Below are 17,705 nucleotides of genomic sequence, written 5' to 3' on the forward strand. Positions count from 1 at the left end.
GAAGGAATGTGAAAAATGCACAGTTATCAAAAACATAGAATTTTAGAAATAGAGGGAACATTGAAGGAGCATCTGGCCCAAACTCTATTTTTTGCCCATGAATAAAACTGAGACCCAAAGATCTTAGTCACCAAGATCACAAAACAACACCCAACTCTAACCAGACCTAGAACTAGAACGTAAATGTCCTATGTTATAGTCCTTGTAGGTTTTTTATATCTATATATACCATGCTATCTTCTTTAGGATTAAGATGATTTTAACTCAATGTAATTTTAGGTTAGTATGGATAGAACTACCTTTTCGCTGATACAAATCTCTAATCTAAAACCTTATGTAATACTAGTTTAGACAATGTCCATAATTTTTCTGGTTTTTAACCTCCCAACTCTACTATTTAGCCTTTTTACTTTTTAACTCTACTTTTTAATTAGTATAAAGATCTAAGTAATCATACCTCATTTTACAAAAGGAAGGTTTGAGTGTAAAGGGCTCCTGAGTCTAGAGATTTATATATACAATAGGGATGAGATTTCCTGTTGGGCTACAAGATGAAATTCCTTTGTCAGGTATACACTTGACAGGGAAGAGCTGATAACTATGGACCAACTATACAAATTAGCTTTAGGTTGGGACTGGTTTGATTGTTTTGTACCTCATTTTGTCATTTGGATTTTTAGGGGTTTAGCAATACCTTAATATGTGAATTTTGGTACCTATCTTAAAGGATAATTATCAGGGTTAGTTAAGTGATATAATTTCTGCCCTACACCATAAAAACATTTTTTATTGGTCTCCTACCACCTGGTGGTATTGCCAGGCTATTGTTCTTTTTTGGGAACTAAAATCTTAAAAATACTGGTTGGTAGGTTTCTGTGAGTAAAAAGGAAATCTTAAGATTTAATATTTTGATTATTTTGTGTTAATATTTTTAATCCACTATAGTCAACAGTAATCGCTCACAGTATTATCTCCCTGTTGATGAAGAAAACATTCCTGCTCTAAAATGACGCACAGTGCTGTCCTTACCACATATTTCTGTATTCTTTTTTCCCCCAAGTTTTTGTTAGTAAAAGTAATTAAATGGGTAAGCTTTCTTGTATTTATTTATTCTAACCAGAACAATAATTTCAAAATTCACATCTTACTTTTTGAAGATCAAAAAACGTTCAAATGAGTGATATTATTTTTCACTGTAAGGTATTTATTATCTGAAAGGTTTGTAAATAAGCTTGATAAATAAATATTAACATCAAAAAATAAAGCTTTTTGTTGAATCCTTCCAGGGAAAATAATCAGATTGCTCAACTTTTTTTAAAAGTACATCTCTGTGTTTTGAGATTAAAGTCCGTATATGAATTTCAAATCAACCATACCTTTTCCACTTTGTAATATTAAATTCAGTGCTTAGTGCTATTTTTAGGCTCATGAAACCAAGTAAGAAAATTTTCACCTTTGTAGAGATTATGATTTCCTTCTTACCAGAGAATATTGTATTACTCTTAATGTGGGACATGTGAGTAATTCTTCTGTAAGCAATTATTGTGCAGAATTAGTCGCTATTACTGCTTTGTTTATTTGAGAAGATAGGAAGAATAAAATGACTCTTCTAAGTAAAATCTTATATCATCTGACAGTTGTGCCTGAAACCTTTGTGATACGACTGTAAGGCAGATGACTAGGACTCGATAGATTTATTTGGTTATTTTTTGTTTTTTCCAGATGGGTGCATGTTTTTCAAAGGTTTTTAATGGATGTCCCTTGAAAATTCACTGTGCAACATCATGGATAAATCCAGACACAAGAGGTGTAGTACTCTATATTTTTATCTGTTATCTTTCTGATTGTTTAGTGTTTTCATGAGACCAGGAAAGCGCTCAGTTTTAATCACTTTCTGCATACCTTTCTGAAAAAAATTTTGTTACAATTTAAAAAGAAATGTTTTTAAGGTAAATATGTTTCTCTGTGTTATTAGCGGTGTTTGAGGTGACACATGGTATTAAAATTTCACTGTGTAGTCACCGTATCGATATACTGAAACCATATACTCTGTGCCATCTGTCTGTATACAGATACACGTAGAGATATGTACAAACGTATGCTCTCTCCTTCTCCCTCTCTCTTTCTCTCTCTCTCTCTCACTCACACACACACACAGAGGTATTCTTACTAAATCTTTCAAAAATCCAAGGTGTAGGTACTTTTATTTCACAGGTAAAGAAAATGACACTCAGAGAGGTTCATTGTTTCACAGCCAGTCGGTAGTAGAGCTGCAGTTTGATCCCAATTCAGTCCTGTCTGACCACAAAGCTTATGCCTTTAATCTCCCAGTACTAATCCTAAATACTGGGCAGTATAGGAATGTTCTTGGCATTCTAAGTTGTTCTCAGGATACTTCAGTTTAGCCTGGAGAAGTTCTTCACCTGCTGTTTTACATTATCATAAAAACTGATTAAACAGAACCATAGCCAAACTTCTAATATCTTCTAGAAGATATTGAGTACCCTAGCAAGCATCCAAGTTTTAGTTGACTTTTTAAATAGTCTGTAGTCAGATCTTGGTTTTTTTGATGTTATGTTTATAATAATAGCCCATCTGCAAAAATACTTTGAGTCTGTATCAGCTGTTCTTGATTTGCATTCTGTATGTCAGTTGCACATGATCCTCTCCAAGAGGGAATTCAGAAAAGTTGCTGCGGATTCTCTGCCAGTCCTTAGCACCCTCTGATGAGTGAGGAGTCCTAGCATGCCATTCTTCAAGACCTCTTTTCATAAAATTTTCTTCACTGCTTTGAGGCTAATATTTTCATATAACTCAATTCCTTGAGCTAGAGTTTCTAACTACTTATTTGCATTAAAATAAAAAATACTGCTTACAGACCACAGTAATTCTTTTTTCATATGTTAATACATATATACTTAATTTTAGATTATATAAATTCTTTTAAAGAGTATTTTATATATCAAAATCAGTGGATTACTTTTGTCATTTCAGATCAGTACTTGATATTTGGTGCTGAAGAAGGGATTTATACCTTGAATCTCAATGAACTTCATGAAACATCCATGGAACAGGTATGTTATTTTGTATTTTTCCTTTTTTTTTAATTCTTAAGTTATTATACACAGACACTAAACAAGAAATGTTTCAGTGCTATGGTTTGTTGCCTCTTTTGTTCATAAAACCTTCCTAGAGCATGTTCTATTTACCAGGTGCTAAAGGCACACTCACAAGATTAGGCCTCACCTTTAAGTAGCTCATGATCTAATAGATGAAACAAACATGTAAACCAATAACTGCAACACACTTCGAGTTGATGTCGCACTAGGAGTGAGTACAAAGTATAAGCCACAGAGGTGGGTATCACTAGCACCTCCTGTGGGGAGATGAGAAGGAGAGAGACATTTAAGATGGACCATAAATGATGATGAGTAGAAGGTTAGAGGATAAACATGAAAGAGCATGGCAAGCATGGGGAGCTATGAATAGATAATTCGATTGGCCTATAGAATGAGTGTAGAATAGTAACAATAAATGAAGGTGGATGGGTAGGCAGGTGCCAGACCCCAGAGCTTTGTGTAACATGCTGATGATCAGATCTGTGTTTTAGAAATATCTGTTTGCATTGTGGTGAGAGATGAGACTAGAGATTATGGTTAAAGGGTAAAGAAGTGTTTAGTCAGAGCAGAAGTGGAGAGGACAGAGGGGAAAAAATGGGGTTTGGAATTGTATGGGGACATTTTTGATTGTCACAATGACTTAGAGGAAGCTTTTGGCATTTAGTACCCAGAGACCAGAACTGCTAAACAACCTACCTACAAAAATGATGATAATGATGATGGTATTAATAGCTAATACCTGTATAAATCTTATTATGTGCCAGGTACTGTTTGTTTGTTTTTTTCTTGTTCTATTTTTTTTATTTATTTTTTATTTTATTTTTTTTTTTAATCAGTCATCAATTTTATACACATCAGTGTATACATGTCGATCCCAATCGCCAGCTACTGTTTTTAAATGCTATTAATCTTCACAGTGACTCTTAGAAGTAGATACCATTATTATTCTCATTTCAGATGAGAAATCTGAGGCTCAGAAAGTAGCTTTTCAGAGATCCCACAGCTGTTAAGTGGCTGAACTGGGATATGGACCCAGGCAAGCTGGCTCCAGAGTCCATGTCCTTAAATACTTCACCATACTGCCTCTCCCACTTGTATCACTTCTATAGAGAAACACTGGACTTAGAGAATTAAAGAGCTAGAATTGGCCAAATTGAATGACCAGTTCAACAAGGAGGTTAAGAAGTCTAGGTTGACTTCAGTTTTCCAACTTGAGTGACTGGACGAGTGACAGTACCACTGGGCACGGCGTGGTATTCAGAAGGAGAGGTCAGTTTGAAGGGGATAATGATGAGTTCAGTTTGGTCACGTTGAGTTTTGGGTGCCTGTGAGATGTATAACTAATTCTCCATTATTAATATAAATCGATTACAAGTAAAATAGAAAAATCCGTAAGTAATGATAATTTCTTCAAAACCAAACATTTCCATCTTTTCTCATCACAACATTTTTTAAATCAGATTTTCTAACAAGATCCTTAACTGATATACTTACTCTAAATCTTAATCTGGAAGGAGGTATATACAGTGCAGTGGCTGAAAAACACATATGAACTAGGGAAAAAAGAAAAGGATCTTGTTATAATAATTAGTAAATCACAGTCAAAAGTGGTAAATTTTTTTGGATATAATAAGATATCTAAAAATCATAGTACTGGTAACAATATTAATTGTAAGGAACAAGACCAATGTCATGCTTACATGGGGTAAGCATTTATCAACCTAATTTAAGGGGCTGTTAAGTGAAGGTACCTTCAACCCCACCCATCCCCACTCTGCAGTAACTCCCCTTCTTAGGTGCTTTAGCATTTGAAATTACATTATTACGGTAATATTTTCTGAGCTAAACACGCCCATCAAGGTGAATGTTTTCCCTCCCAGAGGAAGCCTATAAGAGTAGAGAACGTATATATGTGAGATCTTGAGTTTTTCCATCTTCCTGTGAAATTGATTATTAGGCTGGTTTTCTCTGTACTCTAAGGAAAGAAACTGGGTGGCATGAGTCTGCTAGATAGGAGAAGATGCTGAAAGGTGAGAAAATGACACAGAACAGGGTCTTGATTTACACATCTTTTTCTGCTGTTACTATTTATAGCTAGCATTTATGGAGTGCTCAATGTACGCCAGTCTTCTAAGCATCTTACACCTACAAGGAACATCATGTTCACTCACCACAACAGTGTTGGGATAGGAGCTCCATTTTACAAATAAGAACACTGAGACACAGAAATAAGTCAGTTACCCAAGGTCACAGAGTCAATGAGAAAGCAGCTGTCTAAATCCAGGCAAAATGCAGAACCTACTCTTCTTTTTTTTTTTGATAAATTTGTTTATTTTTGGCTGTGTTGGGACTTCGTTGCTGCACGTGGACTTTCTCTAGTTGCAGCGAGCGGGGGCTACTCTTCGTTGCGTTGCACGGGCTTCTCATTGCGGTGGCTTCTCTTGTGGAGCACGGGCTCTAGGTGCGCGGGCTTCAGTAGTTGTGGCACATGGGCTCAGTAGTTGTGGCTCGCGGGCTCTAGAGCGCAGGCTCCATAGTTGTGGCGCACAGGCTTAGCTGCTCCGCGGCATGTGGGATCTTCCCGGACCAGGGCTCAAACCTGTGTCCTCTGCGTTGGCAGGCGGATTCTTAACCACTGCGCCACCAGGGAAGCCCCCGCCCCCCCAGAACCTACTCTTCTTAAGCACTATATAGCTTTATTAAACTGATTATTTCACCCAGAGCCTATTTTGCTAAGAGAAGTAGGCATTAGAAATCTAGGAAAGCTTTAGAGTTTTATTAAACGTGGCTAAAAATGAAAATCCGAAGTGAAAATCCAACACTTAATAAAACTTTGCATAAATACTCTTCCATTGTCCCTATGTTGATATTACCAAAGGAATTTGTGTCTTACCCTGGTACTTTATATATGCTTGTATTAAATAAACGAACTCACTTATATTTACAAATATATAGTCCCATGATAAATTTGTTTGGTTTGGTACTTGCAGTACTTTGTAAGTATGTATTTTTATGAAAATAAACTCACTTCAACGCTGAATTAAATAAAAATTAGTTTCTTGCTACTTTGGTAACATGTACTGGTATGACTTGGAATTAGTCATTGCCCCTTTTTTTATCTGCCTAATTTTCTCAGTATAGCCAATGAATTCTCAATTCTTCTGTGAAACTTTTATGAGAGCATAAAGCAGGAAATGTTGTTTATGTTCTTGCAGCCTGAGGCACAGTTATAGGCAAGTTTTCCAAAATTAAAAACCACATGGCAGGGGGACTTCCCTGGTGGCGCAGTGGATAAGACTCCATGCTCCCAATGCAGGGGGCCCAGGTTCGATCCCTGGTCAGGGAGTTAGATCCCACATGCATGCCTCAACTAAGAGTTCACATGCCACAACTAAGGAGTTGGTGAGCTGCAAGTAAGGAGCTCACCTGCTGCAACTAAGGAGCCCACATGCCACAACTAAGGAGCCCGCCTGCTGCAACTAAGACCCGGCACAACTAAATAAATACATACATACATACATACATAAATAAATATATTTTTTAAAAAACCCACATAGCAGAACTTCCCTGGCTGTCCGATGGTTAGAGCTCTGCGCTTCCACTGCAGGGGGCATGGGTTCAATCACTGGTGGGGGAACTAAGATTTCACAAGCCACACAGCACAGCCCAAAAAAAAAAAACATAGCCGTGCCACATTTTACTTGCTTGGAGACATTAGGTGTTCTATGTGGGTACATTTAGCAAATAAATGAAACAGGTTTTATTAAAAACAGATTTTACTTTGTTTCTCACCCTTTTATTATTACTTTTCCTATTTTAATTATTCAGGACCATCATTGTGACTTTTAAAGGCTTTTTTAGAGTAATGTCCTTAGAGGCCTTGATATGTTTCATCAGTAGTCTCTTCCTTCTTTCCGTTCCCTACCCTCATCCCAGTCTGGTTTGGAGTAACCTAGTAGGAATTGCCAGGGCAAACCCAGCAACCAAGCTTGTTAAATCACGATGCTTAATTACATTCATCAGTGGTTCTCAAACTTCAGTATGCAACAGAATCACCTGGAGGGCTGATTAAACCGTAGATTGCTGGACCCACCTTTAGAGCTTCTACTTCAGTAACTCTGAGATGAGGTCCAAGAATTTGCATTTCTCATTTCTAACAATGCCCGGTGATGCTGATGGTGCTGGTGCAGGGACCACTTTGAGAACCACTGATACGCATATGAAATGTCTTAATGAGAGCAGTTGTTTTTTTTCCTTCAAAATATATGAACTGCGTTTCATGAAATCCCTTTCTTTACCCTAAATACTAATCACCTTAAAGCTTCCAGAGAGGTGTCTCTCAGTTCTTATGTGCTAGATTTCAGTAATGAATTCCATATATATGTCCTTTATGATTTATAAGTTTTCATCATATTCTCTCTTGGCCTTTTTTTCCTCCATACCTACTATTTCCATATCCTGTGTTTCACTACACCGTGATCCTTTTTTCTCTTCTGTTCCAAAAGCCATGCATGTCCATATGCCTAGATAAGAACTTTTTTTGGAAGTACACAGGAGAGTCTTAATTATTTAAAACCCCAGAACCAAAATAAAGGAATAAAGGAATAAACCAAACCAAAATAAAGGAATTGTTTGAAAATGTCCTTTTTTCCCTGTGTAGTTTGGGATTATGTAGTCCTAACCATAAGGAGAGTGGAGCTAATCATGTGATGTTGGAACTTAGATAATGAAATTACACTGCTAATTTATTTTTCTTCCATATAAATATGTATGTGTAGCATCTTGTTTTACATGCCTTAGAAAATGAATTTCTATTAAAAATAAGTTTCTTTTTTAAGAACTGGCCTAATGATATGATAGCTAAATGGTTAATATGTACATATTTACACTGCTATTATCTATTATCCTTTGTAAACTTTGTGCTTTTTTTTTTTTTTAATCAGCTATTCCCCCGAAGGTGTACATGGTTGTATGTAATGAACAATTGCTTACTATCAATATCTGGTAAGTCTTTCAGTTTTTAAATACCTTACAGTTGTTCCTATTTATGTTATCAGCTTTTATGACATATATATTTTTCTCTGCAGGTAAAGCTTCTCAGCTTTATTCCCATAATTTACCAGGGCTTTTTGATTATGCGAGACAAATGCAAAAGTTACCCGTTTCTATTCCAGCACACAAACTCCCCGACAGAATACTGCCAAGGTAACTGTACATTTGATTATGTTTTCATCCTTAGAGATATGTTAATTCATTCTAAAAAACAGATATACTATAGAAATTGAAAAAGCATGGGTTTGTAGAAATCACGTGTAATGAAAAACTGTAAGAAGTAATGTATTTTTTTTTTAAATGAGGTGCGTTTTTTAAATTTATTTATTTATTTATTTATGGCTGTGTTGGGTCTTCGTTTCTGTGCGAGGGCTTTCTCTAGTTGTGGCAAGCGGGGACCACTCTTCATCGCGGTGCGCGGGCCTCTCACTGTCGCGGCCTCTCTTATTGCGGGGCACAGGCTCCAGACGCGCAGGCTCAGTAATTGTGGCTCACGGGCCCAGTTGCTCCGCGGCATGTGGGATCTTCCCAGACCAGGGCTCGAACCCGTGTCCCCTGCATTGGCAGGCAGATTCTCAACCACTGCACCAACAGGGAAGCCCAGAAGTAATGTATTTTCACAAGTGTTTATCACATTCTTCTAAAATTTTCTGCTTTATACTTTCTACTTATATCAAGCATTTTCTTTCTGAGTTTTTAATTGTTTTTCTACAAGGTTAAAACTAATTTTTTTTCTGTAATTTGCTGGTAATTTTATGTCACATATAGTGTTTTTGACTTATTTGTGTCAATCTGAATAAAATGAATTTTCTCCAAGTAGTTTCTAAACTTAGAAAATTTAAGTGAGTTATTAAATGAAGATTTTTGTTAGAAGATAGTTGCTACTTAGAAATTGAGATTTTTGCTTTTCTACTTTCAGGGATTTTTAGTTACGTTCTTTCTTCTTTTTGGTTATTATTATATTGGACCTCATTTGTTGAGTAAAAATCTTCTGAGTTTGGTATAAATTGTATTTTACAAAAACTTTATAATGTAACCATTCTTCCGTTACAATATTAGTTGTAAAGCAACTAATGTAGAACCTTAACTTTTAAGTACCTTGAAAATCTGTTGTTGTTAATTGCTGAGTTTACAGTATAGCTAACATTTGCCCCTTTGTGCACAAAACCTTTTAAAAAAATTAACTTTTGTATGAAAATCATTTTTAAATACACTGCAAGCTTTTCTGTCTTTAAAATAGATTACACTGAGTTTAATTGGATCTTTTCATGATGAGTTAGTTATGATTATGAACTTGATTTATTATATTTATATTATAGTATCTGTAGTTGGACTTAGGGATATTGCGCCTATAACTAGTCAGGAAGTTTCTTTCTTCCTGTACAGTTTATGTGCCCCTCTCTTTCTCCCAGCTGCCACTTTGTGCTGTTATTTTTCTGCCTACTTAAAGTATGACTCCATTCAGCTTTCTAATTTGATAATCCTAAATTCCTGTCGGCATGGAAACTGACCTCCAAGCTTTAAAAGTAAAGAGCCCCCAAAGAATGTAAGGCACATAAATTTTAATGCATTAACTTTTTGATATCATTTTGTCAGAATAGAGTCCTATTCTTATATCAGTTTGTGGCTCATCTTTTTACTTTCTCAGTGGTGTCTTTTGGTAAACCAAAGTTAATAATGTATTAAACAAATTCATTCGAATTGAATGCCACTCATAGTTTGAGGTGCTAAGGATACGGCAGTGAAAAAAATACCAATTTAAGTTTATCAGTATTTTCCTGTATGATTTATTTTTGCATTTTTAAAAGAAATCCCAGGACTTCCGTGGCGGTCCAGTGGTTAAGACTTTGCCTTCCAATGCAAGGGGTGTGGGTTCCATTCCCGGTCGGGGAGCACATGCCTTGCGGCCAAAAAAACAAAACATAAAACAGAAGCAATATTGTAACAAATTCAATAAAAAGACTTGAAAAAAAAAAAAAAGAAATCCCAAGGTCGTATTCTTCTAAAATGTAAATATTTTCTAGTTTTGTTTTTCATATTTAAATCCTTAATCCATTTGGAATTGATTGGGGGGAGTTGAGAAAGGTATCCAATTTATTCTTATTTTTAATAGATGATCTATTATGTCAGGACCAGTTTTTAAACAACAGTTCATCTTTTCTCCACTGAACTGTAACAGTACTATTTTCAAATACTAACTTTGCCTACATGTATTATATATTCATTTCCATTTCCATTTAGGAAATTTGCTGTATCAGCAAAAATCCCTGAAACCAAGTGGTGTCAGAAGTGTTGTGTTGGTAAGTAAACTGTCCAAAATCATGTAGCTCTCCTGCTTTGCAGAGTGGGTAAGAAGATGCTGTGAGGCACATTTTTAAATCTAGTGTAAAACAGTACTACTCCAGGACGTTCTGCCAGTAATAGTTTATTTTTCCCTCTTAAATAAATGTATTGGCCATTCTATGTTCATATAGTACCTTGCACATGTAGTTGTTTTGCAGATAATTTATTGACTAGATAAATGGAGAATGACTTTATTGCAGTACTTGATCACACCCTGTTCTCTAAGGAACCTGTTACTGATCATTCACCATTCTGCTTTGTAATGGCTTATGAGACTGCATTTATTCACTCGACATACTTATTATTTATTCTCATGCCTTTAATAGATGAAACGTTATGCTTGTGATGTGAAGGTTATAGTCTCCCTGATCACACACCACTAGCCGGAAGTCCTCCCCAACCCCCGTAACAACTAGCTGGTTGGTTTGCATCTAGGAAAAACCAAAAACAGTTTCCTTTCCTCCCTTAAAAAACTCTGAGGCAATTCAGTTTTATTATTTGTAAACCTGTATCTTGAGACTTGATTAATGTCTTCATGTAGTGCGGCCCAAAGCATTACTGCCTCTGAACATTACTACCAAAAAGCACCGTGAATCACCTGCCCCTACATGTGCTGCAGCTATCAATTTGGGAAGTTCTCCCCAAACCTACTTTGACCGTTTCTTCAGGATCTTGCTAATCTCTCTGCTACCACAAGACCTCAAGTTCTTCTTCCCGCACCCAGGCCCCATAACGACCAGCATTTTCACTTGGGAATACAAATAAAAATCCTGCAAGCGATAAATAAGGGAGTTTCCCGCTACTACCTGAAACAGTATTTCTTTTTCACTCTCCAGTCTAATTAAGAAATTGAACTGGCAGTCAACTTTTGTTTGTTTGTTTTTGAAGTATGCAACTGTTACTGTAAGGACTTTTTTGTATTATAAGAAAACTTACATATACTTTTTTGCCTTGACAGTGAGAAATCCTTACACAGGCCACAAATACCTATGTGGGGCACTTCAAACTAGCATTGTTCTATTAGAATGGGTTGAACCAATGCAGAAATTTATGTTAATTAAGGTAAGCATGAATGTTGACCTAAGTCGTTTTTAGTATAAAAGCTTGTCAGTTTTCCTGTTCTTTCAGAAACATTTTTTTTCCCAGTTAATTCTCAAGATTTAATGTAATAATTTTGGATTATATGGCAGAGTGCTGAAAATCTGCCCAATTATAAAAAACTCAGTTGGCCTGATAGAAAGAGATGTCCTTCCTATTCCTTTCATTCCTAACCTCTATCAGAATGAAAACAGTGTCATTACATCAGTTGTTCATGGATACTAATAGTCTGATTAAACCTTAGTATGAATGAATTTTATGTGTTACCTGATATGTTAAACTATTTATCCTAATACGTAATGAAAGACCCTTTTCTCTGTTAAAGGAATTTTCTGTATTAAGAGCATGCAAGAGAGAAAATATACTTTGAAGACATGGGAAGCTTAAAAATTATCCATCCATGTTTTCTCTTTTCCGGGTAGATGGTACCAGGGAGCCTGCCCCTGACTGATGAGGCCTGTTGCCAGTATTCTAGGATGTTAGACTTACAGTACAGTTCTACTTGCAGGCCTCCTTCACGACTTCTTGCTCTTCCCACTTTCCTTAAACTCCCTGAGCTACACGCCCCTATATATTTCCCCTCATCTTAACCCAGTTCTTTCTCTGTGTCTCTTCTTCGAGATTTCTATATGTATATTTTGTTTCTACGTTTGGCATTATCTCAATTAGTATTTTCGATGTTTTCTATACTACAACTCTTACCAGATATGTTCAAAAACATTCTTACGCTTTCCATATACTTCCTCCTCCTGAGATTTCTGAGTAAGTTTTTGCTTCTCTAGACTACATTTTCAATATAAATAAAAGTTATAAATTGAAGCAGACATTCATGTACTTATTACAAATCAGGCACAGTGTTGTTTAACTAGAGAGATAAAGAGTAAGATACAGTCACTGGCCTCAAGGACCATCACCAATAGCGACTGGATTTTAAACTGTTATATGGGAATCCTCTTCTGTTAATGACTTATACATATTGTTTAGTTATTGTTGGAAGCTAAGTAGAAGTATTCACAATGTGTTGGTTTTCATATTTACTGAGGAAAAAATACAGAAGCATTTGTTTTCTTCCTGTCTTACTGCTCTTCCCACATTTCAAAGAGAGTTATTTAAAATGTTTTACCTTATTAAAAATAGGATAGATTTTATCCATAGCATATCCCCAGGTGGGAATGCTCCCAGAGAGGGTGTTTGGAGAGTGTTCGTGAAGGAGTGTCTAGACCTCTGCGATGGGGGCACTCGGGCAGTCACGGGGAAGGAAGAATGTGGAAACAACAGGTGTGCACAGAGCTTCACGTTCCAGCCATGAGGACCACACTGGATCTTCTGACACTTTAAGACTAGTAGTTACGGGAGCCCCATTTCACCTGTTTATTTTCTCTATCATTTATTTTCTTTAGAATTTACAGTGAGTTACCAGAGTAAAAAATAAATCAATTTCAGTAGTTTTTAGAGATACTAACAACAGCCATTTGGGAAGTATAATGGAAACACGGCCCATTTATAAGAGCAACAAAAATATAAAATATATTAAGAGTAGACTTAATAAAATATGTGTTAAGACCAATGTATTTTTTAAAAACCTTTTTATCATGAAGAAGAACATTGCTAGTGCCTCAGACCTCCCCATGGCACCCCCTACAAGTCAGCTGCCTTGTTTTCCATTTTTACCATGTAAGCACGCACTTCTCAACGTTAGCATTCATTTTACCTGATATTTCAACTGTACGCAAGTAGAATCATAAAGTATATATTCATTTGGGTCTCACTTCTGTGCAACATTATATTTGTGTAGTTGTTGGATATAGCCATAGTTTGTTCATTTTCACTGCGGTCTAATTTCCCATTGTGTGAATGTGTCATCATTTTATCCATTCTACCATTGATAGGCATTTGGGTTACTTCCAGTTTTTGTTATTCTGAGCAATGCAGCTTGTGAATATTTTTGCATGTCTCCTGTGCGTGCATGTAGTCATGTCCATTAGAATGTATAACTAAGAGTGTTATTGCTGGGTTCCAAGAGATGTGTATCTCGGCATTAATAGGTATTGTAATTAACCATTGTGGTCACACCAATTTATACTCCCACCATCAGTGTTATGAGCATTTGTTTGCTCTTCTCTTAATAACCCTTATTATTGTCGTTCTTCTGGCGGGTGTGTATGATTATCTTGGTTTTATTCCCTGATTACTAATGAAGTTAATGTTTTCCTCTATTTTTCCAAACTTTCAGAGTGTGAATTTAGTCTCTTTGTAGCAAAATAAAAATAATTTTAAACTTACGTAAAATTAAAATCGGTTGCATTTTAACTAAGTTAATTTATTAAATAGAATCACTTGAAATACAGGACTAAATTTCTCTTATTTGTGGTTGTTTTTCTTTTCTGTCCACACTTCTAAGGGGAATGTCTCTTGCTCATTAGCATTTCAGTTTTCTCATCCATGTTTGCTCAGCTGGATAAGAAGGCAGAGGAGTAGTACTGAAGCAGCCTGGGATTAGGAGACAGGAGACTCTGCCACACAGGGTGGGGGTCGGGGGGACCCTGGGCCAGCCACCCAGTTGCTGGATCTTAGTTTCCAACTCTGAAAAAAGAGGGTTGGACAGGTGATTTGGAAGTCTGTTTCACCCCAATATGCTAAAAATGTGTGGTTTTTAACTTAAAAAATTTTTGCAGTGCTTAACCTAAATTCTTTATAAAGATACTTCCTAATTTAGATTTTCTGCATACCCTGAGTTTCTGTACGAAGAAGCAATCTTTATAGCAGAGAGTACTATTTTATATATTCTCATAAGACTAAAAATTCTTATTAGTGTTCTCATGAAATTTTTTTTGCTCTTGTTTTCCTTTGTTTAATATATTTTGTTTTTTTCTAGCACATAGATTTTCCTATACCGTGTCCACTTAGAATGTTTGAAATGCTGGTCGTTCCTGAACAGGAGTACCCTTTAGTTTGTGTTGGTGTCAGTAAAGGGAGAGACTTCAACCAGGTGGTTCGATTTGAAACAGTCAATCCAAATTCTACCTCTTCATGGTTTACAGAATCAGGTTTGTGATTTTTATTGAATTATTAAGTAATAAATTTACTATATCTTTCATTAGGCAAAAGCAGTGCATAGAAATCCAATCTTGAATAACCTGTTAAACTGGAAAAGATGACTTGCTTTGAAATAGCTAATTTGTGTGACACATTTATTTTATTTTTTAATTAATTTCTATTGGAGTATAGTTGCTTCACAATATTGTGTTAGCTTCTACTGCATAGCAAAATGAATCAGCCATGCATATGCATATATCCCCTCCATTTAGGACTCTACGGGGCATTAAGTAGAGTTCCCTGTGCTGTACAGCAGGGGTCCCTGACCCCTGGGCCATGGACGGGTACTGGTCAGTGGCCTGTTAGGAACCGGGCTGCACAGCAGGAGGTGAGCGGCAGGCAAGCGAGCGAAGGTTCATCTGCTGCTCCACATCGCTCACATTACCGCCTGAGCCGTCCTCCACCCCCGCCACCCCCTCCCGCCCCCGCAACCCGTCTGTACGTGGAAAAATTGTCTTCCACAAAACCGGTCCCTGGTGCCAAAAAGGTTGGGGACCGCTGCTATACAGTATGTTCCCATCAGTTGTCTATACATAGTATCAGCAGTGTATATGTGTCAATCCCAATTTCCCAGTTCCTCCCACCCCATCCCTTTCCCCTTTGGTATCCATACATTTATTCTCTATGTGTTTGACACATTTAAAACATACTAGTGGTTCCCAAACTTGAGTATGTGTCAGAATCACGTGGCTGGGTCCCACCCCCAGAGTTTTTCATATAGTAGATCTGGATTAGGGCCTGAGAATCTTCATTCTATAAATTCCCAGGTGATGCTGATGATGTTAATACAGGGACCACACTTGGAGAACCACCATATATATACAAACCTAGGCTAATAGAAAAGCTGATTTATATAAAAGTGAAAGCTGCATTAAGTATATTTTATTTTCCAGTATATTTTTGTAATTGATACAAGGGTGCTACCCAGTAACTTCAATAAATATTTTTAATGATTTGTAATTAGGATACAAATTATAAGTAAGCAGTAAAATACCTCCAAAGTATTTGAGGGTGCTTGAAAATAATACTTTTATATGATTTATTTCCTTAAATTTTGATCTGCGTTGCCCAGTTGTAGCAGATCCTTCCTTCATAGTTTGTCTCTTAGGAAATACCTCCAGTTAATGAGCTTTTTACAGAAATTTGATCATAGTTGAAACCTTCAATTGTGTTGTTGCAGTCCATACACATTGGCAAAACTTGGGTTTCATGGTAAATAAATCTGATTAAACTTTCACACATAAAAAAACATGACCTTAAAGGCCTTTTAATCTTTATTTATTATTATTATTATTTTTAGAAATACTGGTTTTTTGTGGGGGGGTTTGGTTTTTTAATTTATTTATTTATTTTTGGCTGTGTTGGGTCTTCGTTTCTGTGCGAGGGCTTTCTCTAATTGCGGCAAGCAGGGGCCACTCTTCATTGCGGTGCGCGGGCCTCTCACTATCGCGGCCTCTCTTGTTGCGGAGCACAGGCTCCAGACACGCAGGCTCAGTAGTTGTGGCTCACGGGCCCAGTTGCTCCGCGGCATGTGGGACCTTCCCAGACCAGGGCTTGAACCCGTGTCCCCTGCATTGGCAGGCAGATTCTCAACCACTGCGCCACCAGGGAAGCCCCTAATCTTTATTTTTAAAGCACTGCATTTGTTATGAAGCTTCTTTTTTTGCATTTTTCTCTTTAAAAAATGACATTGTACAATGTTTTGCTGTAAAATAGACAGTGGCCATTTTAGAAGGTTATTTTTAAAGATCTTGCAAAGGCCCTTTGTTCAGAGTCTTTGGCGACTTAGGGAAATGTTAAAGAACCAATTTGCCAATAAATATTGATTAGTCAGGAGTTTGTTGGAAGCCTGAAAGAGTGTTCACAAAAGGAAAAAAATTGAGACTGAGTTTTTTTGGCATTGAAAAAAAAATGATCACATTCACAAAAGTCTAAAGACAATTTCATGGCTTGCTGAATCCCAGGGGACTTGAAACAGCTTTCCTTTGAGGACACGTTACGGAAGGAAAACATGGCCAGCCCTTGACAACATTACTGTGGCTTCTCTTTGGTGCCCCTAAGTTCTCTGTTAAATTCTCCCTTTAGACGCCCATCTTCCCTTTGAGACACGGGGTGAACTCCTGCTTTCTAATCTCTTCCTCCCTATTTAACAAGAAGGGATTGTTGGTTGATTAATATTTTATTTAGTGAATTTCAGTTGTCTTACTTCTCTTAAGCATTTTAATTTTAAATCCTTTTCTACTAATTGTTGAATGAAGGGCCTCATTTCCTGACAAAAGAATTTTGTCCCTTCCTTCCCAGTAACTTTTGATTATTTCTCTTACCATAATGAAATCCCTTTATTAGAAGTTAAACATGACAAATATAATTCATCTCTGGTTTTGAGATGATGAGACAGAGTAAGAGACAGAAAGTATGTTTAGGGTTTTGTATCAGCTGAAATTATAAGCTCGTGGTTTCCTAAACTCTGCTGCACATTGGAATCCGCCTGAGAAGCTTTTAGCACTCTTGATACCTCAAGTCACACACACGCTCGATTAAATAAGAATATCTGGGGCTTCCCTGGTGGCGCAGTGGTTGAGAGTCTGCCTGCTAATGCAGGGAACACGGGTTCGAGCCCTGGTCTGGGAAGATCCCACATGCCGCGGAGCGACTGGGCCCGTGAGCCACAACTACTGAGCCTGCGTGTCTGGAGCCTGTGCTCCGCAACAAGAGAGGCCGCGATAGTGAGAGGCTCGCGCACCGCGATGAAGAGTGGCCCCCGCTCTCCGCAACTGGAGAAAGCCCTCGCACAGAAACGAAGACCCAACACAGCCATAAATAAATTAATTAATTAATTAAAAAAAAAAAAAGAATATCTGGGGCCAGCAGCTGGGTGTCAGCAGATCTCCAAATGATTCCAATGTTCGGGAACTAATTGTTATAAGCAATTTGTAAATCTCATTTTCCTGGCTTTCTATCTAGTAATGCTAGACTGGCTTCTTGACTGATTTTCAC

The 17,705-nt window shown here is 37.0% G+C and overlaps 1 protein-coding gene across 2 annotated transcripts in view; it reads left to right on the plus strand.

Annotated features, from left to right (window-relative positions):
* MAP4K3 (mitogen-activated protein kinase kinase kinase kinase 3) overlaps positions 1–17,705 on the plus strand; it is a 201,240-nt gene that overhangs the window by 172,122 nt on the left and 11,413 nt on the right. For both annotated transcript variants that reach the window (XM_082427700.1, XM_082427701.1), the window contains 7 exons: positions 1,723–1,807; positions 2,995–3,074; positions 8,063–8,123; positions 8,207–8,324; positions 10,413–10,471; positions 11,473–11,576; positions 14,488–14,659. In XM_082427700.1, coding sequence (XP_082283826.1) covers positions 1,723–1,807; positions 2,995–3,074; positions 8,063–8,123; positions 8,207–8,324; positions 10,413–10,471; positions 11,473–11,576; positions 14,488–14,659 — 679 coding nt within the window. The remainder of the gene's footprint in view (positions 1–1,722; positions 1,808–2,994; positions 3,075–8,062; positions 8,124–8,206; positions 8,325–10,412; positions 10,472–11,472; positions 11,577–14,487; positions 14,660–17,705) is intronic.

Source organism: Balaenoptera physalus, assembly GCF_965194825.1.
Source record: "Balaenoptera physalus genome assembly, chromosome: 15".
Classification (NCBI taxonomy): domain Eukaryota; kingdom Metazoa; phylum Chordata; class Mammalia; order Artiodactyla; family Balaenopteridae; genus Balaenoptera; species Balaenoptera physalus.